This window comes from Notolepis coatsorum, assembly GCF_963971535.1.
Source record: "Notolepis coatsorum genome assembly, chromosome: 5".
Taxonomy (NCBI): domain Eukaryota; kingdom Metazoa; phylum Chordata; class Actinopteri; order Aulopiformes; family Paralepididae; genus Notolepis; species Notolepis coatsorum.
In genome coordinates, this window is record NC_140169.1 from 32,092,937 (window position 1) to 32,120,899 (window position 27,963).

Below are 27,963 nucleotides of genomic sequence, written 5' to 3' on the forward strand. Positions count from 1 at the left end.
CTCCGTTGACTTTGACTCTCTTTGTCCCCTGCTCGAGGAGGGCTATGGCATAAATGTCTTCCTTGGAACGAATGTGTTTCTTTTCGTTCTTAAAGGGCATTGTCTCTAGTGTCCATAGCCTCTCGACGTGCTGTAGGAGGGCGGTGTCTTCTTCTGTCACTCTGGAGTGGAGGCAGCGAGTGGCTGCTGTTCGGTTGGGAGACCTGGAGAGGGGGCCTTGTAGTGTCCATCCTAGGCGGGTCTCGACTGCTGCAGGACAGCCTCTGGGCCCAGTGTGGACCCGGTCCATCGGGACGATGAGGTGTGCATGGTCGGATCCTATCAGCAGGGTCGGGGTGGCACCGTCTATGAGCGGTATAGGTAGTTGACGCAGGTGCACGTATTTGTCCATCAGCTTGGCGATGGGGTAGGTGTACTGCGACAGGCCTATGTCTTGGCTGGTGAAAGCGTTAGTGATCCTATACCGTCTCTCTGGCTGCCCGCTTGCTGCGATAGTGAAGGAGACGTTCTCGCCCTTGATCGTCTTCAGGTCTCTTCTTATAGTCCGAATCGTCATCGTTTCTTCGCTCCCCCGCAGCCCCAGCTGGGCCGCAGCGGACGCGAGGAGAAGGGTCTTCTCTGACCCGTCGTCAAGGACGGCGTAGGTGTCCATGACCTTGTCCTCGTAGCTCAATGTTACGCGGACCACCTTCAAGAGCACCCGGGCGCCCCCGCTGCTGGCGGGGTCAATGTACATAACACTTGCCTTTGTGCTGCTTGAGGGTGCGGGCTTTCTTCTGTTACTGTCATGTAAAACGTCCAAGTGGGCTCCGTCACACCGACTACACCTCTTCTTTAGGCGGCACTCGGCTGCCATGTGACTGCGCGCACAGCGGTAACAGCGGCGGTTGGACTTTATCCATTGACTCACCTCGTCGGCGGACATCTTCTTGAACGTGTCACAGTGTGACAGCCAGTGTTCCTTTTCGCAGTACGGGCATACAATCTTCCACTTCTCTTTCGTCGAGGGGATACTGTGGTTCTTGTTGCGCGGTACTGATTCGGCTTGGTGCATGACGGTCACCAGCCTGCGGTTATCGTTTGATCTCCTAGGTCCCTCTCTGGAGCTTGGTACGCTCCGCACGAACGTATCCAGTCGTAGGCTGCTGACTTCTCTCGCCAGGAAGTCGGCCAGGTCTAGGAGGGATGGCTCGGGACCGTTGGGATCACGGTGGTCCTTTTGCCGCCTGAAGCGCTCTTGTCGGGCGGGCGGAAGCTTCTCTAATATTCTCTCAACATTAGAGTTTGCGTACAGTTCGTGCATACCCTTTTCCTTTTGTGCCCCCAGCATCCCTACCAGGGATTGTACCTTGATAGAGAGGTCATCTAATGAGCGATTGTCTGTGGCTGGGCGTAGACGGTCAATATTCCTTATCTCTTGTATTACGTAGTCCCATATGCGTCCATAACGTTGGTCGAGGGCTACTACAGCCGCGGTGTATGGGGTACTTGAGTTGGAATATGCCAGCGCTATATTATGCGCTCTGGGCACCTTCAGGTGCTTGAGTAGGATAGCATACTTGTACGTCTCATCTGGGACATCGGACATCATTGTCTCTAAGCACATTCGTAGCTCTGTGTACTGTGCTCTGTTCTCGTGTGTGAAGTCCGGGAACGTCGGTGTGCCAAGGTACGATGCCATGGATGGCTGGCACATCGGTGAGCGTTGGGGGAGAGGCCTCCTAGGCGAGTCTCCTCTTACGTGTCGTGGTGGGCTGGTACCCAGGTGCTGTTCCTCGGGGCTGGTCGTGTGTCAAGCTCACCCGTGAGTTGAGTCGGGGGTCTGTAACGCAGGGCCTCGGGGGTAAAGTCTGGGCTGTACTGGACCTCCTGGTCCTGTGGAGTACGATGCTGCTGTTGGGCTTGACTTTCCTCCTCTCCCTCTTCTTCTTCCTCTGCCAGGTCTTCTAGATCCTGTAATCGTCTATTTAGTCTCTCTGCGGCGTAGGCCGGTTCTTCCCTGTTGCTGGGTCTCGCATGGACCGGTCGGGAAGGGGGTTCGGAGAGGTGTATAGGCTCTTTCTGTTGGCCGGGCTCCGGGTCGCTTGATCGGGTAGGGGAGGGTGCCCTAGACCCTTGTCTTGACGAGGCCCTGGAGCTCCGTGCAGAGGGAGGGGGGGTTGCCCTGGCAATCAGTTGCTCCATTATCTGCGCTTGTAATCGGTCGCGCTCGGCTTCGCGCTTGATGTGAGCGAGGTTGCGCTCTGCTTCGCGCTGGGCTTGGGCTGCGTCGCGCTGTGTATTGGCGGCTCCGCGCTGTGCATCGGCGGCGGCGCGCTGGGCTTCGGCGCGGTCTCTTTCCATATTCTCTTCCGTCTGGAGGCGTCTGGTCTCCAGGCGTATGCGGTCGTCGTCACTCCTTTGCTGCGCCTGGAAGCGCTCTCGCTCGATCGCAGAGTGTTCGCGTTCACTAAGGGCTTGCGCTTGGAGTTGCGCGTGGAAGCGTTCTCTTTGGTCTGCAGATTGTTCGCGCTCACTTAGTTGTTGAGCCTGCAGGCGGTCTCTTTCCATGGTAGAGTGTTCGCGCTCACTTTGGTGTTGCGCGCGGAGGCGCTCTTGTTCCATGGAAGAATGTTCGCGCTCGCTAAGCGTCTGTGCTTGGAGTCGATCGCGTTCGGTGGAGGCTGCCAGGGTGGCGATAAATGCCTGCGCCAGCATCTTGTCCGCCTCGCTGGGGGAAGACACTGATGGAGGTGATCGGCTTCTGGCAGTGCTCATTGGAGATCCGTTCTCCTGTCGCGCTCCGAGGAGGTCCATCTCCTGGGTGCGCGTCTCTTCTGGTGGTGGGTCGGGTTCCGTCCCTGGAGGGCTTTCTTTATCCTGGAGCTCTCCGGGGACTACCTCGTTGACGTTGGCGGGGGGTAAAGTCATGTCAGGTCCCTCCTGGTCCCCCCCGTGAGCTTGATCAGTTACGTTAGAACCCACTAGGGTCTCTACTGGCAGGGTCGCCTGGTCGGTAGGGTTTGACATACTTTTACTATCCGCCTTTTCCGCGTTTAACGTCTGTATAAAGCTAGGTAGTAGACTGGCAGCGTAGTCCTAGTCTAGGTAACAAGGTGGCTGTCGTCTGCGCTCCGGGCGATCTAGCTTAGGAGAACCGTTTGTGGAGTGTTCATCATTGGCCATGTTAATATTAATATTATATTAATATTACGCTAATTACCCTCCGGCTCGAAGGACCAATTGTAACTGAGGGGTACAATTCCCTGACTGTATTAAATAAGTATGGTATCATTAAACCACTACTGCGTTATGTACATTACTACTGGCCATACAGTACACAGGTATATGAGATGAACACACCCACAATAACACGGCTTCACAAGAAATACTGTTTAGAAGAATATTTATTAGCAGCACGAAGATTATCTTACATTACTTATCAAGATTGAGAGTTGCGCTTGTAAGGCGAAGAATGTGCATGAATAGGTCAAGAGCGTAAGTCCATGAGAATATTACGCAGGAGATAATTAATACCACCTGTATCATAAGAATTATATATGGTACACTAGTAGATTAGCTGGAGATACTAAAGGGGTCCCTCCGGTTGTAAGCCAGCAGGGGAGAGGATTTGTCGGTCGCAGAAAGTCTGGGTCAACGAGGAATAAGGAGACTCCAGGTACAGGACAGTGCAATAATCCCTTGATCCGTAGACGAACAACAGCTATTCTCCGGTATGCAGTGCCGCATGGAGGAAAGCTAGCCAGCCTCAGAGTACTAGAGGCGGTGCTCCTCACAGGGTAAATCCCACACAACAGTGGGTGTAGACGATTCTCTGCTCCAACAGCTACAGGACCAAAGCAAATATAATCCAGCCGAAAAGGGCTCGGTAGTCGTCGGGTAGGTTATCCAGTGTACATATCCACACGGTTCTCGTCTAGGGCTCCTCGGATGACGGCACCAGGTTAAGCCGCCCAGCCTGGATAAGCACACTAGCTCGGTACGATGAAACGTTGGTAATGCTGGTCACTGTAGAACGGTAGTCACACGATACACTATACATAATAGACTATTACTTAATAATAGAATAGGTCGAACTCGACGATCCAGCGTTAAACTCTGACACTTCAGCTATCAATTCGCACGCGGTCTCAAGGCTCTATTTCGGGGCAAAACGGGCCCACTTCACAGCACGTTGTATCAGGGTTATAAATTAACGGGGGCTTGGGGCAAAATGCCCTCGAAAATTGACCAAATGCCCTCGAAAATCAGTTAAGGGGGGCAATAAAAGCCCCTGACAGTTTACTAATTATATATATAATTATATATATGCTCTACAGTGCGAGCATTTCCCCCGTATTTGCCCCTAATAATATGTGTGTGCGAACCGGAAAAATCATTTACTTGCAGAGTGAAGATTACAAAACAGCTCCGCTGTTAATAGTTAAGAAACTGGACTGAAATTCAGTTTTTGGGTGGAATGCAAAGAGGGAGGGAGGGAGGCGGGGCCGCTGCGTGTTAAGGGTGCTTGAGGTGCGAACACAGACAGACAGACAGAGAGCTCTGCTTTTCAGCAAGCATGCATAGTGCTGTGTAACATTAAGTTACACTGCTATCTTAACGTTAGCAAGCTAAGCATCTGCATAGCGCGACCTGTGTAACGTTAAGTAACTTGTGTTCGGCGGGGAAAGACCGTTCCATTTGTAACACAACTCCAAAGAATAACATCCAAATGATCCCGATGCGCATTTCCTTCATTCCACAGCGCAACGTATTTCATTGATCGATCTGACAACAACACAACTTGCCCTCAGGGACAATCATATTTAATCTATTTAGATAGAGTATGTATGTATTATTTACAGATAATTGAAGGTACCTCAAAACATGAAACCAAGCCATGTCACACATCGTGTGTGTGTGTGTGTGTGTGTGTGTGTGTGTGTGTGTGTGTGTGTGTGTGTGTGTGTGCAAATCTGATATGTCATAAATGTATAGATGTAGCAGTACTGTCTATCTGTATGTCATGTATGTCATATATGTTATGATGAATTGAAAATGGGGGACCCTGATGTAAACAAGACGAACGTCTTTCTCTGGTCTGCATCCCCTTAACAATTGTATGTATTGAGCTGTACTGTACTGTACCCATTCTGCAATCTGTTAATAAACTTTTCAATCAATCAATCAATCAATGTGTGTGTTACTTGAAAAATTGTCACTCTGCTCCTAAATTTCTGTGTGCTCCTAAATTTGTATTTAGATTTTATTTATTAACATTTTATTTAGGAGCACATGTGCTCCTTGGGAAAAAGGGTAGCGTAGAGCCCTATATATGGAGACATTAACATTACGTTATCAAACATAGGGACGAAGACTGTAAAAAAAAAATTCAACAATTTTTATAATCTTTATGTTAATTTTCATTATAAAAATGTTGTGCCCCCGAAATACAAAAAAAGCCCCCGAAAATCAATTAAGGGGGGCAAAAAAAGCCCTTGCATTTTTTTTTTTATTTCTAACCCTGCGTTGTATCGTGGTGTGAGGCTTCAACTTATTGGGTAACATACTGCTGTATCCACCTGCGACGTATTTATACGTAAGGTGAACAATCTAGTACCAGCCTTATTTCTGTCTCGTATTCTTGCGCAGAACCGGGCATGTCCAGGCATATCTTAGCGGTGACTTTGAACTAGACATTGGGGGTATGGCCGTGGCGCCTAGGGGATCGCTGTCCAATAGGAGAACGAATATTATGGTCTGGCCTGTACTAGGTAAAGGGATATTCCGTGTATATGTACAAAGAATATACAAGGGATATCATACGATATACAAATACTATACAATATATCTCAAGTAATAAATATATATATTCGGTTTAATCTGACCCTTTGTAACAGCTAGTTTGCCCCGAATTAAATGAATAACTAGGTTGCAAATCATAGTAGTTTTCACTGCACATAGAAGCAGTCAAACAGCGGGAGCATTTCGGGAGCATATGACCAAAACCCAGGCAACTTCGAGCCCTTAAGGAATCAAATAGTCTGCTCTATGGCTGCATGCTGTGTATCGCTGCTCTGCTCGGTTTTAATGGAGCAGAAGCACGGACTGGGGCGGATATGACTCGCGGAGTTGCTACAGGGTTTTTCAAAATAAGAGTATCATATGTGTTAGGGATTTCCTATCCCTTGTGAATTCTTAATTGATATAGTTGTGGACCAGTCAGTCGACCAAAGATGGGCGGAAGACAGAGTATTTCAAACAGAGCTTTTATTCACAGAGAAGAAGAACAGTCACCACTCCTGCAGCCCGCACGGGCTCCGCTCCTCGCACCACCAGAAGAAGAAGGGAGAATTCATCATGGTGCATGTCATTTATACGGAGGGAGAAGGGGAGGGGTGTATGTGTGTATATGTTTGTGTGTGTATGGGTGTGTGTGTGGTGTGTGTGCTAGGCTGTGTGTGTGCTTGTTTTCAGAAGGGGGGCTAATAGGTTCCAGATGGAGAGACCCTAGTCTCGGAACAACATCTCCATAACTCATGGGAGCGACAGCTGGGTGTGCGCGTGTGTACGTGAGTGTGTGTGCGTGTGCGTGAGATGTACAGGGGGCCCTGTGTGTGTGGAAGGAGCCTACAGCCAGAGGTCAGCAGGTCACGCCACACGCAGGGAGGGAGAAGGGCAGAAGGCAGACACACAGACGTTCACAGGCATATTATACATATGATATTACCAGACATTATGAACTGATAAACCTATCAATGAACTAAAAACAATCCCCCTTTTGACGTTGAATTAATACGTCAACACAACAGTTCATTGATGGATCTGTACCCGTTGATTGTCACCTATTACATGCATCACATCCAATACCAGACGACGGGATATCAACATCAGGAGAGGAGAGAGAGAGATATAGAGGGAGGGGGGGGAGCGGGAGAGAGAGAGAGAAGAAAGAGAGAAAACACAGAATTGCAATTTAACAGAAGACACACGTAACCCCGTTGGACCCCCCTTACTCAGGCACACACAACGTCCATCAGGGCGCTACCTTTCCTCTGTTACAGTGCACCGCCCACCTGGGTCGGCCCCGTCTTCTTAGAGGGCAAGGGCCACTTCCTGAGTTGGTCCCCGTTCCAGGGTGCGGTCCCCTAGACAAAAGTGTCTCCTCTGGTCTGCTGCCTTCCCAGTGTCTCTGGACTGTCCTCTCCACCTCTCGCCAGCCGGCCCACCGTCACTCCAACTCAGCTCAGTGTCTCCCCTGCTGCCGCTTCCCCGTTCTCGTCATGGGTGATCTGCGTGTCGTAGACGACGATCAGCGGTGCCTATGATCTGCGGTGCCTGCGGTGCCTGGCTGCTGTCGATGATTTCCGGTGCTGCGGTGCCTGGCTGCGGTGTTCCTCTCCGGCCTCTCGCACAGCTGCCATCTCCTCCGGTCTGCCTCTCATCCTGGCCCGTCTGTCCTTCGTCTCCTCCTGCCTGTCATCTGGTCGTCTGGTGGTCTGGTCACGGACGTCTGAGGGGCTGCTGGTATCTCACCCCTGGTTCAGACGCGCTGCAGACAGCTGGTAGTGAATGTCTGGATCTTCTGCATCGTCTTCTCCTCCGTGTCTCCATTCCTCGTTCCGTCCTTGGTTGCGGCTGGCCCACATCAATTCTCACTTTGGAACCTCCATTTGTTAGGGATTTCCTATCCCTCGTGAATTCTTAATTGATATAGTTGTGGACCAGTCAGTCGACCAAAGATGGGCGGAAGACAGAGTATTTCAAACGGAGCTTTTATTCACAGAGAAGAAGAACAGTCACCACTCCTGCAGCCCGCACGGGCTCCGCTCCTCGCACCACCAGAAGAAGAAGAAGGGAGAATTCATCATGGTGCATGTCATTTATACGGAGGGAGAAGGGGAGGGGTGTATGTGTGTATATGTTTGTGTGTGTATGTATGGGTGTGTGTGTGGTGTGTGTGTGCTAGGCTGTGTGTGTGCTTGTTTTCAGAAGGGGGGCTAATAGGTTCCAGATGGAGAGACCCTAGTCTCGGAACAACATCTCCATAACTCATGGGAGCGACAGCTGGGTGTGCGCGTGTGTACGTGAGTGTGTGTGCGTGTGCACGTGAGTGTGTGTGCGTGTGCGTGAGATGTACAGGGGGCCCTGTGTGTGTGGAAGGAGCCTACAGCCAGAGGTCAGCAGGTCACGCCACACGCAGGGAGGGAGAAGGGCAGAAGTGTGAGGTCTGTGAGGGGGAGGGCTGCAGCAGCGTGTGTCTGTTGGTCTCTGAGGGGGAGGAGGAGGGGCAAGCGTGCTCTGCAACAGCGTGTGTCTGTCTGTCAACAACTTGCGGTAGAACACTGCGAGCAAGCCAGCTGGTATCGGCACTGCAGACAGTATCGATATTGCGGGAAATGAGTATCGAAACCGTTTTAAATATTCAGAATCGATATGTATTGATTTTTCGATATGTTTGACAACACTAGTGTATTCAGGTTCATGTATATCTATATTTTCATATTTATATGTGTAGTTCAAAGAAGATAAGTTGGTTAGTTAACGCACAGACTGACGTTACTATGGAGCTTTGCGATGAGTTCTATCTGTCCCCTTGTTGACTCACAACTCAATTAAAGACCGCAAGGGGTTGAGATGACTGACATTGCCCTGTCTGCTTTGATTCCTGGACAATGTAGTGGTTTTCAAATAAATTTTTGGTGCGTCAGATTAACATCTTTGTTCTCAGTACTCTTTGTTTACATAGTGCCACTGCTAGCTAACGTTATGCATGAAGAGTAGCTACTAGGGGTGTAACGGTACGTGTATTTGTCCCGTGGATTTACGGTACGGCCGTCACGGTGCGGTACGCGCACCCATGCGACGAATACGCCCCACAGCACAAACACACCCACATGCAGGCCAGGGTTTCCGTTAGAATTATTTTTTGCAGGTCTGAGTGTCCGGTAGATTTCAATCTACCGGACAAATGGGATAAATTCCGGTCAGAGTTTATTGAGCTTAAAAACAATTGATAGGCCTATATAAAGAATGACATCATCAAGGCATTTATAATATTTTAACTTAAAACTAGGCTACTTTTGCGTATATACAGTCATTAATATATTCCAAATAAAATAAGTCCCTCGAGACTTCGTGCTGCTGCCGACTTGAGGTGTCGGTGGGCAGTCTGCCCGACCTTAATAAACAGCAGTCTGTTATAATCACATTTTTATGAGCTAACGAATTCCATTATATTGGACATTTGTATTAATTATATCAAGCGAAGAACTGAGAAATTTGGCAGAGAGAGACGGCAACATTATCGTGGTATGTCTCCTTGGGAGAGGCAAGGTCTGACACCCATCAGGTCACCTGTGGTGTCCCACAAGGATCAGTCCTCGGCCCCACCCTATTCACCCTCTACATGCTCCCCCTTGGCTCTGTCATCAGCCAGCATGGAATCTCTTTCACACAACTATACATTAAAACGGACTCTCCCCCATCATCTGCAGCCCTGCCATCATCATCCACATCATCCACCCTCACTTCCTGCCTGGAGGAGATAAAGTCGTGGATGAAATCAAACTTCCTACAGTTAAACAGCTCAAAAACAGAAGCCATCCTCATTGGTACCCCCCACCAGATCCAATCCTCCCCCATCACCAGCATCTCCTTCTCCGGCCATGACCTTCCCCTCTCATCCACCGTCACCAACCTTGGTGTAAAAATTTACCCCCACCTAAATTTCGAGACCCACGTCAAACACATTTGCAAAACCTCCTTTTTCCACCTCAGGAACATTTCAAAAATCCGTCCCACACTCACCCTCCCAGATGCTGAAAAACTGGTCCACGCCTTTGTCTCCTCCAGGCTGGATTACTGTAACGCACTTCTCATCTGGATTCCTAGCAAGAGTCTCCAGAGGCTCCAATACATCCAGAACAGCACTGCTAGGATCCTGATCAACTTGCTAGGAACTGATCAACCTTTATCAACTTGCTTGTGAAGCACTTTGGTGTCAGCTGCCGCTGCCTGGAAATGTGCTATACAAATAAAACTGACTTGACTTGACTTGATGAGAGTGCGTAAGTACGACCACATCACACCCACCCTCCACTCACTTCACTGGCTCCCAATCACCACCCGGACCAGGCCACGTGAGCGGATCGGCGCGGCCGAGAAATCCGCTCTTCGCTCTTTAAAGCTTGGTCCGCTCCGCTAATCGATCAGGTTGACCCCGCCCCCAAGTCGCTCTCCGCTCGCTCCCCGCTCACCTTGAATCGAGCGTTCCCCGCGCCAGATCGCTCGGCAGATTTTTTTTTTTTGTTTTTGTTTGGAGCATGGTGTAAATTAGCTCAAACTACAACAGTCTACACCCCCTGGGCCCCTTAACAAATGTTTGTATTGAGCCGCATTGTAATTGTACCCATTCTGCAATGTTAAATAACGTTGTTTATCCATTCACTAGCTCTATTAAGCGATGATAGGCTAGCCGAGCCACAATGCTATGGTCGCTGCCATTAACGTTAGCATGTAAGCTAACGTCAACAACAATGGCGTCGATACTTTTTCTAACAGGAGTGAGTGTGGGCGTCTCTACAGTGACAAAGCCTGAACAGGATATCACAGGTTCACCCTTCTCATTGGTTGAAAATGGCCTTCATGTTTGTACATCGCCATCTGTTGCTTTGGCATTGTACTGCATGTATATTACATCAACAGTGTTAAACCACTGTGAGCGACCTGGAGTGGATTGGAGCGGAGGAGAACTCTCGCTCCGGACGTCACGCCGACCCATTTTAAAACCCACTCCTCGCTCACGTCAAAACCGCCCGCTCCGCGCCGCTCACGCTCCGCGCCGCTCACGCTCCGATCCGCTCACATGGCCTGACCCGGACTGAATACAAAATATCCCTTCTGACCCATCAATGCATCCACGGAAACACTCCCCCCTACCTCAAACATCTCCTCACCCCAGAACCCTCCACCTGTAACCTTCGCTCCGCCAACACAAACCGCCTCCTTCCCCCCAGGCCTTCTGCTCGGCTGCTCCTCGCCTATGGAATGCCTCCCTGACTACCTCAGAGCACCACAGACCACTGCTTCCTTTAAAAGAGAACTTAAAATATACCTCTTCACGAAAGCCTTCCCTTAGTTTTAACCTTTTTATACATGCCTTGTGTGTTTTATCCCTTTTTTATGCTTTATGTCTTGTTTCTTTAATTGCCTAATGTTTTTAAAGTCTGTTTTTAGTCTGTTTTACTCTGTAGCACTCTGAGACTTGGTTTCCATATATAGAGTGCATTATAAATCGAATGTATTATTATTAGTATTATTGTGGGCAATGTTCCCTCTAATTTATTTTCGGTCTGAGCAAACACTCAAACCTCCTGAGCAGACATCAGCAACTACTGAGCAACATACGTCACCTGCCGATTAACCGGTTAGTTGATAAGCGGCAGTTTGTGAAAAATCTGAGAATCTTAATTTCCCTCAATGTCTAACATAAAAATATATACATTTGCTGATACACAGAGAAATAATACAAAAAGGCATATTATATTCCTTAATCAAATATTTATTTTACCACTAATTGACGATACAGAGCAAAGTCCTTACTTTGGTGTGAGTCATGTCACTAACTTTTGTCTTATTTTATTAAGTGAATTATAATGCGACTTTAAGGGTGACCATATTGTGATTTTTTTTAAAGAGGACACTCTGCCTTCAGCCTCAAGATACTTAATGATACTCAAAGTTTACTCAAAGATGCGCAGCCTTATCATTATAATATATTTAAAGTATGCCTCCTCTGTATCGATATAAAATTATTGTTTATATAATTTTATAATACAAAATAATATCTCTCTATAACCTATGACAAATCTCAAGAAAATAACAAAATCAACCTATGACAAAATAATATATATTTTCAAGTCTTACTGGACAAAATAAATAACAAGAAAAATATGAAGTAATGTTCTAAATAATACCTCTTCTGTATTAGAAAATCCAGCTTTAAAAAATATATCTTTGTATCTTTTCAATGTAATGTATATTATAAAACAGTAATCTCACAAAGATACTAATTTAAAAGTGCACTATGCAGTTTCAGATTTGTTGCAATTAGTGTACTAAACTAATTTATTACACACATAATCCTTAGAATGATTGTATCATAAGCATCTTATCAAACCAAAACATCATTTTGAGGCATCAAAATAGTTTTCAATTATTTTCTTTCTCTCTCTGTATAGCTGCATTCTTCAATCAATTCGGTCAACTTTGCCATCAAACTCTCGCCTCGCACTGCTTTGTTTGTAATGTTTTTCTGTGTCCATGTGAGCTTTGAGATCGCCAGCACCTTTATTAGACACAGAAACATATGGTCAAGCTTTGCACTCGTTGCACTCCGCTTCCAATTAGTCTCGCCCGGGACGATAAATTGGGAATTTTCTCTGCAGTTCATCTGTAATGTACATTTTCGCGTTTGCATTGTGAGGAGCCAGCGATGCTGGTCGGATCTGTGCTTCCTGCTCTGTTGTGTGTGTCTGTGTGAGAGCGCAGTAGCGACGCCCACAAAGCACTGAAAGCGAGGCTTCTCTTGGTAACGTCACACGCAACAGGTTACCGCAGTATTCGGTGCAACGCGCCAGTCAATTTAACTACATGCATATTTTACACAAACGTTTCTGTGCGCAACAGATTTCAGATGTGCGCGGGAGCGTTTTGCCATGTGCGCCCGCGCGCACGGGCGCAGCTTAGGGGGAACATTGATTGTGGGTGATGTGTAGCTTATTGATATGGTCACTAAGTCGTGGTTAACATTAGGCCTGCCACTTCTGTAGCTTTACCAAGTGAGGTCAAATGTAGCTAGTGGTTCAAGGTAATGTCTAAGAAAGATTGGCAGTGCAGTGTCTAGAATACATTGCTGATGGCGACAGCGTTCTGTGGGTGATGTCGGATTAACCCCCTACCTGACTGATCTCCTTCTTCCCTACCACCCCACCCGGTCCCTCCGGTCCTCCTCCACTGCCTCCCTCACTGTCCCGACATCCAAACTCAAAAACGTTGGTGATCTGGCCTTCTCTCGCACTGCGCCCCGACTCTGGAACTCCCTCCCTCAGTCCATCAGAGACTCTCCTACACTCTCCACCTTCAAAGCTCGCCTCAAAACCCACCTGTTCTCCCTTGCCTTCAACCCACCCATAAACCCCCCCCTCCAACCTGATTGATGTCTGTCTCCTGTCTTTTTGTGCTATCATGCTGTCTTCCCTGTTCCCCCCATGGTCTCATGTTCCTTTTGTTTTTGTTTCTTTGTTGTTTCTTTGTTTTTGTTTCTTTGTTTTTACTTTGCTCCCGACTATTGTCAGCGACTTCGGGTCATTGAGAAGCGCTATATAAATTAAATGAATTATTATTATTATTACACGTTACCAAATGGTTAACCCTTTCACTGTGACAATACAGAAGGTTAACCATTTCACTGCCACACAACACATGGTTAACCCTTTCACAACCACACTACAGAAGGTTAACCCTTTCACAACCACACTACAGAAGGTTAACCCTTTCACAACCACACTACAGAAGGTTAACCATTTCACTACCACACTAGTCTGTAGTGTGGTAGTGAAAGGTTAACCTTCTGTAGTGTGGTAGTGGAAGGGTTAAAGCCTCAGGTCTTAGGCCCCCCCGGCTAGGGCTGGGCGATATGACGATATTATATAAATATCGGGTACAGTTCATTAACGATACACTTTTTAAACGTATCGTGGATATTGTGATGTTTTGCCCTCGCGTTAGAGGCCGCCGCGGCTGAGATGAGACTTACAAGCGCAGTGCTAAATGCTTTCCTCCCCCTCTCGCAGAAAAAAAAGTCAGTCACACACACACTTGCCCAAATTACTACACGCACATACACGCACGCAAGCGCACACACCTAGCCAGAGACAGAGAGGCGGTGGCTCGGTGCTAGGGATGCCCCCTGAAACCCAGGAGTAAGCTCCGACGTTAACGGTACTGCTATCGGTAAGTTAGTCTATGAGCAGATTAGCTACGGAGCTAACGGAGTGTACCATCCATCTGCGACGCAACAGTGGCAGCAACAGTGGACACGGAGTAATGTTAATGTTATGTCGAGTTCATACTACACTACACGTATGAACTTGACATAACGTTTACGTTACTCCGTTTCCATGAAGTGTTTAATTAGCAGCAATCTGTTGTTGAAAATGTAACATTAACCGGAAAACCGGAAATGGAATGCGAGGACAGGAAGCCGTCATGAAGTCGGCTTCTGGCCCTTGTAGTCATATTGTAGTCTTTTAGTCTTATTAACTAAAAGATTTTAACAAAATAAAAAGCAGCAGCACTATTGGATAACTGAGTCATGTTTGCTATGTATTTCTTTCTTTTGGGGAGTAGGACATTTGTTTCACAGTTTTAGCATGATGTTTTATTTAAGCATTACATCACGCGCAGGAGTGGTTTGTGACCAATAAACCATGCCTAGGGGTGGTCGTTAGACCCCCCTAGGCATGGTTTATTGGTCACAAATCACGACTGCACGTGGTGTAAAGCTTTTATACAACTGCCAGATTCATCCAACCTTATTTCTATACAATAAACACACATTAATCGAAGATTTATTGAAAAAACCATCCGCCAGAAAAAGTAGTTCCCACAACTACAAAAAAGACAAGTTGCCTCCATGTGGAAGCAGCTTGAAGTGCATCCAACCAAACTAACACATCCAACTGTGTATTATTGGAATGATTGAGAGAAGTTGCCTCATGTGGAAGCAGCTTGAAGTGCATCCAACCAACTAACACATCCAACTGTGTATTATTGGAATGATTGATTGAAAATGTTATTACCAGATGCAGAATGGGTACAATACAGTACGGCTCAATACACACAATTGTTAAGGGAATGCAGACCTACTTTCCATAGAACTTCATTCTTAGATGCTTCTATATAAAGTAGGTAAAACAAATTAAAAGGTTTTCTTTGCCCTATAGGAAAAAAAACGTTTTCTTTGCCCTATTTTTTTATTTATTTCTTTTAGCCTAAACTTAACCAGTTGGAAACCAGGGGTACAGTAATAAAATTAGCAATCAACCAATCAATCAATTCAATAGACCATGCTCACTTAAAACAGCGCTGCTTCTCTCTCTGACTCCCCCGCTGTTGCAGACAGGAGTGTGTGTGTGTGCGTGCGCGCGCGTGTGCGTGTGCACGCGTGCGTGTGTGTGTGTGTGTGTGTGTGTGTTTGTGGGTACGCCAGCGTCGCGTCGGACAGTGTGAGAGTGAACGCTGCAGTCAGTGGGAAGGAAGTAGAAATTTAAATCAATCAATTAATCTATCAATCAATCCGCGATTTTTCTTTTGTTCTAGATTGACTCAAGACCCATCAATTACATCATCCAACATTGTTTAAAGGACTAACACATTCCCCTTGACAGAATCGCTTCATATTTAGTCGTTATGGGCTTATGGCGCTATCAACATTCTGGCGCTATCAACATTCTCCCGGAGTGAGCCGGCGGAGTGATTATGTGATTCGGTTGTGGGCGGGTCCTGAGCCCAGGACCGTGGATTGTTGCCAATAAAGACGTGTAAATGGCCAATCAGAATCGAGAAATTTGCATGCCGTTGTATAAAGATGGCTAGGTTAAACACAGGTTTTTGTTTTTAAGAGGGGTTTGATTTGATTGAAGTTTATTTCAAGTATGCAACACAACAAACAAACATCAAGTACAGATATAGCCTTAAGCCGTTCAAATAATAAATGTATACATACATGTAAATAAATAAATAGTTACAATATGTAATCTAATCATCTAAATCTAATCTAATATATAATATAAAAAAACAAAAGGCTAAAATGCTAAATATATAATCTAAGAATCCAATCATCTAAATCTAATATATAATATAAAAATGCTAAATGCATGAGTCTTTTGTCTTTAATGTTCGCTTGCAAACTCAAATACTGTCTTGGTAAGCCTCATAATGGATTGTTTGGGGAAAAAAGGAAAAACATTGTGATGTGTATCGTGTATCGCCGAAAGGTCAGAAAATATTGTGATATCATATTTAGGCCATATCGCCCAGCCCTACCCCCGGCCTTGTTGCACCTTCACCTACATGTCTGTAAGAGCTGCCTCTGCTTCCTGCACTGCTGTTCTTGGGTTCCATTTCCTCCCTCTACTTGGATTTGGGACCAAGTTACTAATTACTGTATCTTCGCTCCCTGATAGCAATAACTCTGTTCTCACTTCTCACCTTTGCACATTTAAACTCCTCCTGTTAGACTAGTTACTGGTAGCTGGAGAATGCATCTCCCATACAATGCCACACTACTAAGACACAGAAAAACTCCTAGCCATTTCCTAATATACGCAAGTCTTTCCACCTTTGATATTGGCACTTGATATACTGATAATGGTCAACTTAGGGACCACCTACCACCCATTTTGAGGCTCTAATAATTATTTCCATCGCCATTGTGAATGCTAGTGGTGAAATAGTACACCCTGCCATAATGCCCATCTCTAGTCTCTGCCAATGAAGTTGTAAAATATGTAGTACTAAAACACATTATAATAACTTGGAAGTATGCTTTCACCTAGTTTACAATCACCCATGGCTCTAAATAAATCAAACACACTCCAAATAAGGTACTGAACCAAATGCATTTGCCAGGTCTAAAAATACCACACGTGAATCTCCTTTCTCTATCTTGGCTGCCTGAATCTGACAGATAGAAAGACAGACGGAGAGAGTGTGGGGGGGGGAGAGACAGAGAGACAGAGAAAGAGACAGACAGAGAGAGTGGGAGAGAGAGACAGAGTGGGATAGTGAGATGGAGAGGGACAGACAGAGAGAGTGTGAGAGACAGAGGGATGGAGAGAGAAAGAGAGAGACTACCGTGGGGACTGGGTAGAGTAGTAGAGATAAGCGTGAAGGTCTTCAGTAAGTCAGCAATATAAGGCTATCTCTGACACTACACAGTACACACACACACACACTGTCTCTCTCTCACACACACACACACACACACACACATACACTGTCTCTCTCACTCACACACACACATACCACAGACACACACACACACACTCTCTCTCTCTCTCTCACCCCCCCCCCCCCCCCCCCCCCCCGGGACCTTGGCTTGGTGTACAGTAGTGTGCATACACAAATACACACACAGATACACATGCGTACACGAACACACACAATAAATACCTGCTCTCCTCCTGTGTGTGTGTGTGTCTGTGTGTGTGTGTCCATTTCTCTCCTATGTCTAGTCTATGCTAAATGAAGACAAGAAAGCAAGTCATGGATTTATTCAGTAGAATTGCGTTGCCTGGGTAACGGCTTAGGTCAACGTTTATTTTCCTGTCAGCTGTTGATGTCAGTAAAACAGGAAATACACTTAACCCTTTCACTGCCGCACTACCAAAACGGTTAACCCTTTCACTGCGACAATACACAGAGGGTTAACCCTTTCACTGCCACGCGACCGTCGGTTGTGTGATAGTAAAGGGTTAACCTTCTGTCGTGTGGCAGTGAAAGGGTTAACCTCATTTACTATGTTGATGTTGTCAAGTTATAGGTCTAGTAGACAGAGGCTCCACTGAACACAAGAAACACGTTCACACCCGCTCTCTCTCTCCTGTCTCTCTCTCTCCTGTCTCTCTCTCTCCTGTCTCTCTCTCCTGTCTCTCTCTCTCCTGTCTCTCTCTCTCCCTCCTGTATCTCTCTCCTGTCTCTCTCTCTCTCTCTCTCTCCTGTCTCTCTCTCTCCTGTATCACTCTCTCTCCCTCACTCCTGTCTCTCTCACTTTATCCTCTATCTCTCTATCTCTCTCTCTCTCTCTATCTCTCTCTCTCTCCTGTATATCTCTCCTGTCTCTCTCTCCTGTCTCTCCCTCTCCTGTCTCTCTCTCTCCTCTCTCTCTCTCTCCTGTATCTCTCTCCTGTCTCTTTCTCCTGTCTCACTCTCTCTCCCTCACTCCTGTCTCTCTCACTTTATCCTCTCTCTCTCTCTCTCTCTCTCTCTCTCTCTCTCTCTCTCTATCTATCTATCTCTCTCTCCTGTCTCTCTCTCCTGTCTATCTATCTCCCGTCTCTCTCTCTCTTCTGTCTCACTCTCTCTCCCTCACTCATGTCTCTCTCACTTTCTCCTATCTCTCTCCTGTCTCTCGCTCTCTCCTGTCTCACTCTATCTCCCTCATTCCTGTCTCTCTCACTTTCTCATCTCTCTCTCTCTCTCTCTCTCTCTCTCTCTCTCTCTCTCTCTCTCTCTCTCTCTCTCTCTCTCTCTCTCTCTCTCTCTCTCTCTCTCTCTATCTATCTCTCTCCTGTCTCTCTCTCCTGTCTCACTCTCTCCTGCCTCACTCCTGTCTCTCACTTTCTCCTCTATCTCTCTCTATCTCTCTCTCTCTCTCTATCTCTCTCTCTCTCTCTCTCTCTCTCTCTCTCTCTCTCTCTCTCTCTCTCTCTCTCTCTCTCTCTCTCTCTCTCTCTCCTGTCTCTCTCTCTCCTGGTCTCAATTAAAGTCAAAGGGGCTTTATTGACATGGAAAACATACGTTTACATCCTCAAAGCCAATGTTGAAACAAACAAAACAAAGCAAAATAATCAGAGATCAGTATAGTACAGAAATATATGTGTGATTGACAGTCCTCTCTATGATCTCTATGAAATACACCTGGTTAAACAAGGTGAGACACACACACACACACACACACACACACACACACACACACACACACACACACACACACACAGAACATAACATAGCTATATAAATGCACACACACATGTGGATACATGTAGACATCCTGCTGTGCAGCTACTTTACTGTATCTTTTATATTGTTTATTGCCTCTGTTTGGAGTCAGATGTGTTGTGTCATGTCTGTATGTATGTGTCTGTGGCTGTAGTGTGAGTGTAAGCCCAACCCAAGACAAATTTCCCAGCTGATGGGACAATAAAGTGACTCTTGACTCTCTCTATCTCTCTCTCTCTCTTTCTGTCTCTGTCTCTGTCTCTCTCGCTCTCTCTCGCTCTCTGTCTCTCTCCTGTCTCTCTCTACCCACTATCTCTCTATCCCCCCTCTCTACCCCCCCTCTCTCCCTTTCTCTATACCTCTATATCTCTATTTGTGCCTCCCTCCCCAGTGATATGGACCCTATGCAATTTGCATACAGGACAAACAGGTCCACTGACGACGCGGTCTCCCAGGTACTGCACAGCACCCTCTCCCACCTTGACCGTCAGAAGGGGGGCTATGTGAGACTGTTGTTCATTGACTACAGCTCAGCGTTCAACACCATAGTCCCCACCAGACTGGTGGACAAGCTGATCGAGCTGGGTCTGAGCTCCGCCCTGAGCGCCTGGGTACTGGACTTTCTGAGTGAAAGACCCCAGGCGGTCAGGGTGGGGGGTCAGACCTCCAACACCATCACCCTGAGCATCGGGTCCCCCCAGGGCTGTGTTCTAAGCCCCCTGCTGTACTCACTCTACACACACGATTGTGTGGCCAAGTACAGCTCCAACTCCATAGTGAAGTTCGCAGACGACACGGTGGTGGTGGGGCTGATCTCGGACAACGACGAGAACGCCTACCGGGAGGAGGTTGAGGTACTGGAACGCTGGTGGCAGGACAACAGCCTGCTCCTGAACATTGGTAAAACCAAGGAGCTGATCGTGGATTATAGGAGAGGACAGCAGGAGACACACACACCACTGATGATTAACGGGGCTACCGTGGACAGGGTGAGCAGCTTTAAGTACCTGGGGGTCCACATCTCAGAGGATCTGACATGGTCAACACACATAGACACAGTAGTAAAGAAGGCGAAACAGCGCCTCTACCACCTGAGACAGTGTTAAGGAAGTTCAGAGTATCGGGGAAGATACTCCAGTCCTTCTACTCAGGAGCTGTAGAGAGCATCTTGACCGGAAACATCACTGCCTGGTATGGAAACAGCACGGCACAGGACAAGAAGGCCCTACAGAGAGTGGTGCGCTCAGCCGAGCGTACCACGGGTATTGCACTACCTCCCCTGCAGGTTCTATACAACAAGAGGTGCAAATCCAGAGCCTGCAGGATAATGAAAGACCCTCACCACCCCAATAACAGCCTGTTCCAGCTGCTGAGGTCAGGCAGACGCCTGCGAACCCCAGCTACTAGGACAGAGCGGCTTAGGCTCAGCTTCTTCCCCCAGGCCATCAGAGCCCTGAACAATGAACATTGAGTGCCACAGAACACTGAACTATCCACACACAAGCACACATGAACACACACACGACACGCTGTGCACGCTCACACACTAGCAGCCACTTAACACTTTAACATGAGCGGGCACACACTCATGCCGCACACACGCACACTTATGGCCAAAAGGAAAGGCCACTTTAAATTAGAATAACAGGAACAGTGTATTGCACTACCAAAGCTACCTAGCATGTCCTATATGCTCTGTAAATAACTATGTACAGATACCGAGATGTCACACCATGTTACCTGTTACCTGTTTATTGCACAATGTTGTTTTTATTGGATTCTATTATATGTTGTACCACTGTATTGCACATCGTTGCGGGCAAGACCACCCGCATTTCATTGTATACTTGTATGCCGTGACAATTAAAACTCTTGACTTGACTTGACTTGACTATCTCTCTCTCTCTCTCTCTCTCTCTCTCTCTCTCTCTCTCTCTATCCTCTATATATATATCCTCTCTCTCCCTCTCTCTTTTTCTCTCTCTCTGCCTCTCACTCTGTATGTCCCCCCTCTCCCTCTCCCCTATATATATATTGTATATTATATATTGTCTCTTTATTTTTCTAGCTGCTCAGACGGAGGAGAGAGAGTGTGCCTTCGCTGACCAGCAGCAGCAGTGGGAGGAGCAACAGGCCAGTTCAACCAATGAGCTTCGAGGACAGCTCAGGGAAAATGCTACGATTCGCTGCAGTAAAGGCTCTCGCTGCTATGGATTGTGGGAAAAAATTAGAGATGGAGAAATACACCTGGTTAAACAAGGTGAGACACACACACACACACACACACACACACACACACAGAACATAACATAGCTATATAAATGCACACACACACACATGTGGATACATGTAGACATTTCACCATCTCTCTCTGAGGCCATGTCCCCACGTATATGGATCTTTTGCCAAATGCACATTTTATTCCACGATTGGGCCTCTCATCCACACGTAAAGGGTGTTTTCAGAGATATAAACGGAGACTTTCTTAAACGCATTTTAAAGTGAAGATTTTCCAAAATATCCGTTCAGTGGATCCGTGCAGCCACTGTAAACGCATAGTCTAGATAAATGATGACGCCACAGCTCACTACGCATGCTCAGACAGACTGTTGTTCCATCCATACAATAGGCGCCCTAGCCTTGAAGCGCACAGAGGCAATAAGATGGACAGCGCCTGGTGCTGAAATGACAGAAATAGCATGTAGTTTCTTCCCCCTCGAATGTATATATTTTCTCTTATTGATCTCTGCCTCTTAAGCAGTACTGTATATTTGTATATCTTGTATATCATTCATGAATGTCTAGATGTAACAGCTACTGTATACTCCAGTGCCGACAGATTCGGCCATCAGACGCTAATAGGGATGTATCTGTTATTTAGTTATACTGGACATTTTCGTTTACATAAGTAGATATTTCGTTTCTGTTTATTTATTAAGTTAATATAAACCGTGTTTCGAAAGTTTTTGAGTTATTTAAGTGGCGAGTGGCGTTTCTTTCGTCCGCTTATTTCTCGAGAGATATCATACAATGTCATGTTGAGACCTTGAGATCACAATATCGCGATTCCGAAACAAAATAAGGCAAGGCATTATCACAAACTGTAGCAAAGATATTTAATGTTTTGCTAAACATGTCTAGTTTTGCGCCCTGCTTCAGTTAAAAGCCAAATTGCATTCTAAATTCAGTTAATAGACTCGCGACAGAAGAGGTCTGCACCTGATGCGCTCTGATGTTGCGGATAGTTGAGGATGTTGGCATCACACGTGAGTGGTCCCAGAATGACCTAATAATAACTTAACATTATTAGTTGAATAGTTACTGTACAGGAATTACAGGAATCATTTGAATATGTGAGTTACGTGAATATAGCTTGCCCGTGGACACAGACATTCATACGCATTAACGGTCGACGTTCTCCTGTGGCTTGGTCGTCTTGTACTGTAGAGTTACACTCAGCAGCAACTCCACCTCGTCATCTGTCCATAGAAAGGAATCACGTTTTGCTGTCTGTTTCGCCATAACTTCTTTTTTTGAGAGGTTTTTCTGTCACTACAGGATTTCAATTTGTAGTTGCCGGCGCCAATGAAAATCAGCTCACTACGCATGCTCAGACTGTGGCGGGCCGTAATAATATCTTGCCCGTCAGATTGTTTGGCGAATATTACTTTACTATTTCTCTAATATATATCAGACCGACTATGTCCTAACAGAGAAACTACCACCACCTAAAACATCCTTATTACACCTTGTTTTATCCATATAGGCAGTAGCGCTTTGAAGTAATAATAACTTCGGTGGACAGCACCTGCGTGCTGAAATGTCATTCAAACTATCCTTACTTATATATGCGACGACGGCACGTGAACAGTACAATGCAATTAATGAATGTCTTGTTGTAATTAGTATATATATAGTTTGTGATAAGGACTCGCCATATTTAGTTTCAGAATCCGTTGAATACATTGTCATTGTATCTCCGTCGCCCAGTGCACAGAAGTAAAGCATTAAATCGTGACATATCTAGATTGGTTGTTTACTCTGGACTGCATCTAATCCACCTCTATATCTATTTATTATCTACTGTATGTATGTCAATATAGCCAATGGAAATGCTAGGAATGGTGAAGTGGGCTGGGTGAACCAATGGACAATTTCTATCATTTCTCTGTCGTCCTGAACGCTCGTATAGGATATCGCTTATCGCCACCTGCTGGCCCGCATGCTTGTTGGAGCAATTCATATGCGTTTATGTGTTTGTGTCTGGATGGAGTTTTTTTTTTAACACTGTGGTGTGGACGGGGATTTTATTTTAAACGGAGCCTGAGAATATCCGTTTGGCAAAAGATCCATATACGTGAGGACATGGCCTGAGACACACATACATGTAGACATTAATATCTCCCCCTGAGACACACATACATGTAGACATTAATATCTCCTTCTGAGACACACAGACATTAATATCTCCCTCTGAGACACACATACATGTAGACATTAATATCTCCTTCTGAGACACATATACATGTAGACATTAATATCTCCCTCTGAGACACACATACAGTACATGTAGACATTAATATCTCTATGAGACACACATACATGTAGACATTAATATCTCATTCTGAGACACATACATGTAGACATTAATATCTCCTTCTGAGACACACATACATGTAGACATTAATATCTCCTTGTGAGACACACATACATGTAGACATTAATATCTCCCTCTGATACACACATACATGTAGACATTAATATCTCCTTCTGAGACACACATACAGTACATGTAGACATTAATATCTCTCTGAGACACACATACATGTAGACATTAATATCTCCTTCTGAGACACACATACATGTAGACATTAATATCTCCTTCTGAGACACACATACAGTACATGTAGACATCTCACCAGAGGGTTCAGAGGTCAGAGGGCAGGCCAGGGTCAGGCATTTGTAGGTGGAGCTGGTAGGGGATCACTGCCTTGCTCAAGGCCACTACAGCAGGGAGAAGCATACTGTAAGCATACTTCTTCAGCACCTATCTGAAGAAGTCCACCATTATCCCTGTACCCAGAAAAATCCACGCCTGCTTGTCTCAACGACTATCGCACTGTAGCTCTCACCTCCATAGCCATGAAGTGCTTTGAGAAGCTTGTGAAGGGCTACATCTGTTCCTCCCTCCCCATCAACCTGGACCCCCTGCAATTTGCATATCGCCCCAACAGGTCCACAGAGGACGCCATAGCCCATGTGCTGCACACATCAGCATCACACCTGAACAAGAGGCAGAGGAACTATGTGAGAATGCTATTCATCGACTACAGCTCAGCATTCAATACCATAGTCCCCTCCAAGCTCGTAGTCAAGCTCAGGGTCCTGGGCTTGAACTATGACCTCTGCCAGTGGGTCTTGGACTTCCTGATGGGAAGACCCCAGGTGGTGAGAGCAGGCAAATGCACCTCCTCATCCATCACCCTCAACATAGGGGCCCCCCGGGGCTGTGTTCTGAGTCCCCTCCTCTACTCGCTGTACACACACGACTGTGTGGCACAGCGGTACAACAACAACACAATCATCAAGTTTGCTGACGACACAGTAGTGGTGGGCCTGATCTCTGCAAACGACGAGAGGGCCTACCTGGAAGAGGTAGAGGATCTGGCACGGTGGTGTCAGGAGAACTGCCTCTCCCTGAACGTCAGCAAAACAAAAGAGATGATTGTGGACTTTAGGAGGACGGGGGTCAGGGACTACAGCCCCCTCAGCATCGACGGGGCACCGGTTGAGAGAGTGAACAGTTTTAAGTACCTCGGAGTCCACATATCCGAGGACTTGACATGGACCACACACATTGACAGTGTAGTGAAAAAGGCACGGCAACGCCTCTACTTCCTTGGGCGCCTAAGGAAGTTCAAAGTGAGTCCGAAGATACTCAAGAACTTCTACTCATGCACAATAGAGAGCATCCTGACTGGTAACATCACCTCCTGGTTTGGGAATAGCACTGCACAAGACCGTAGCAGACTACAGAGAGTGGCCCGTTCAGCCGAACGCACAATTGGAGGTGGGCTTCCCACTCTCTAGGACATTTACAACAAGCGTTGCAGGAGCAAGGCTAAGAGAATAATCAAAGACTCTAGTCACCCAAACAACTGCCTCTTTGAACTGCTGCGGTCAGGCAAGCGATACCGGAGTCTCATGGCCAGTACAGAGAGACTCAGAAGGAGCTTCTATCCCCAGACCATCAGGAGGCATTAAATAATTATTATTTTCAATCATTTCACAATAATTGCATAATTGTGTTTGAATATCTGAGTAATTAAAGTAATTATACATTTGTCCAAAATAGCTGGTTCAGATATGGTTAATCCAGCTGCCCTTTTTTGATTGATAAATTGATACAAAAAAAAAATATATATATATATATATATACATTTAAAAAAAAATTATAATACAATAAATATCGGTTATCGATATCGGTTATCGGCTTGAGGAGCATAAAGTTATCGGTATCGGTGTCAAAAAATCAATATTGTGCATCCCTACTTATAAGGCAACTAGTGATGCAGCTGTGTGCAAATGGAATGGCGGAAGTGCTTTGCGAGTCTTGCGAGCCGCGTGATTACGAAACCTAGCGTCAGTCAGTGCCAATCAGAGAGCGTCTCCGAGAAATGCGGCTAGGTTTCGTAATCACGCTTGCGTGCCATCAAAACTAGATTAGATTAATGTATTGGCATCATATACAGCTCGCGGTACACACGCGCGGCAGTATTGTATATGAATGAATGAATGAAATATAATATATATAGCCTACGGCGGGCGTAATGAATGAACGCAGTATGGCTTATTATTCCATAGTTAAGCCTATAGTGAAGTTCGCCGACGACACGGTGGTGGTGGGGCTGATCTCGGACAACGACGAGAAGGCCTACCGAGAGGAGGTTGAGGTACTGGAACGTTGGTGCCAGGACAACAGCCTGCTCCTGAACATTGGTAAAACCAAGGAGCTGATCGTGGATTATAGGAGAGGACAGCAGGAGACACACACACCACTGATGATTAACGGGGCTACCGTGGACAGGGTGAGCAGCTTCAAGTACCTGGGGGTCCACATCTCAGAGGATCTGACATGGTCAACACACATAGACACAGTAGTAAAGAAAGCGAAGCAGCGCCTCTACCACCTGAGACAGTTAAGGAAGTTCAGAGTATCGGGGAAGATACTCCAGTCCTTCTACTCAGGAGCTGTAGAGAGCATCTTGACCGGAAACATCACTGCCTGGTATGGGAACAGCACGGCACAGGACAAGAAGGCCCTACAGAGAGTGGTGCGCTCAGCCGAGCGTACCACGGGTATTGCGCTACCTCCCCTGCAGGCTCTATACAACAAGAGGTGCAAATCCAGAGCCTGCAGGATAATGAAAGACCCCCACCACCCCAATAACAGCCTGTTCCAGCTGCTGAGGTCAGGCAGACGCCTGCGAACCCCAGCTACTAGGACAGAGAGACTTCGGCTCAGCTTCTTCCCCCAGGCCATCAGAGCCCTGAACAATGAACATTGAGAGACACAGAAACTGAACTATCCACACACAAGCACACACAAGCACATACACGACACGCACGCTGAGCACGCTCACACACTAGCAGCCACTTTAACACTCATGCCGCACATACGCACACTTATGGCCAGAGGAAAGGCCACTTTAAATTAGTATAACATCAGGAACAGTGTATTGCACTACTAAAGCTACCTAGCATGTCCTATATGCTCTGTAAATACTATGTACAGATACCGAGATGGCACACCATGTACCTGTTTATTGCACTGTTGTTTTTTACTGGATTCTATTAATATGTTGTACCACTGTATTTTTATTGGATTCTATTATAGGTTGTACCACTGTATTGCACATCGTCGCGGGCAAGACCAGCCGCATTTCATTGTATACCTGTATGCCGTGACAATTAAAACTCTTGACTTGACTTGACTTGACTTGACTATAGGCTACTGTTCATTCGTAGGTGCACACAAGACTTGTTATGGAATATTAATGCAGTCTATTTCCACCGATTAGCTTTAGTTCTTATTTATTTATCCACTGTCATTTCAGTGTTGGTGCATAGGCTATATAGTGTATTTCAATATAAGTTTAATTGATTAATGATTAGGGATGCCCCGATCGATCGGCCACCGATCGTTATCGGCCGATATTCAGTATAAATATGCGATCGGTGATCGGTGATAATGTTTTATTTTCACCGATCGTCAAACCCGATCTCAGTCGCTGTCGCTGAGTTCTGTCTCAGACACCGGTGGTGCGGCGTCTGCTCTCGAGTCCAGCCCCTCCTGCACGCATGTAAACACAGGTCTAGTCTAGTGAGACACGGGAGGACGGCGTGTCGGCGTCGCGTCTCCCTGAGCTAACGTTAGCTTAGCTACCGTTACAAAATGACCCAGTCAACTATTCACTTTTAGTTTAATACATGATGAGGCATTGTCTAACCGAACGGTATCTAGCCGGCCAGCTACCGATAGCTCCTGACATCAACAAACGCTCTAGCAAGTATAGTAGGTAGGTATGATACCTGTTAGCTGTTAGCTGTTAGCTCACGTTAGCGCAAGTTAGTTCACTGTTAAAAACGAAATGTCCCATTGAACTAAATAATTCACTGAGGCGTTGTATTAACGTTATATATCCGGCTAGCAGTAGCTACAGATAGCTCCTGATATCAATGTCTTATAACACTGATTCGATGCGTATTCGAGCTGAGGGCTTGCTGAGCACAGTTAAGTAACGTTATACCAATAGGGTCCAGGTGCAGCGCCGGAGAATCCTGGCCGTAGCTCGAGGCTACTCGAGTATAGGTCCAGCTGCAGCTCCGGAGAATCCTGGCTGTAGCTGGAGGCTACTAGAGTACATTTACATTTACATTTAGTCATTTAGCTGACGCTTTTATCCAAAGCGACTTACAAGTTCTGTACGACAAGCCATCAGGAAGGGCACAACTCTATCAGCTGAGTAACAATGTTCATCAAAGTGTTGAGTGCTACAGTGTAGGTTAGTTTATTAGGACAAGTGCATGACAGTATGGTTAGTTAGGGTTAGATTTATTTTTTTTTATTTTTTTTTTAATTCAGATAATGGTTGAAGAAGTGCGTCTTTAGTCGACGGCGAAAGATTGGACGTGTTT

General features: G+C 46.3%; 1 protein-coding gene across 1 annotated transcript in view; it reads left to right on the plus strand.

The window, feature by feature from the left end:
• Window positions 1-27,963, plus strand: part of LOC311228031 (bone morphogenetic protein receptor type-2-like) — a 323,498-nt gene that overhangs the window by 155,264 nt on the left and 140,271 nt on the right. The window contains 1 exon segment of the mRNA XM_084313923.1: window positions 20,834-21,025. Coding sequence (XP_084170049.1) covers window positions 20,834-21,025 — 192 coding nt within the window.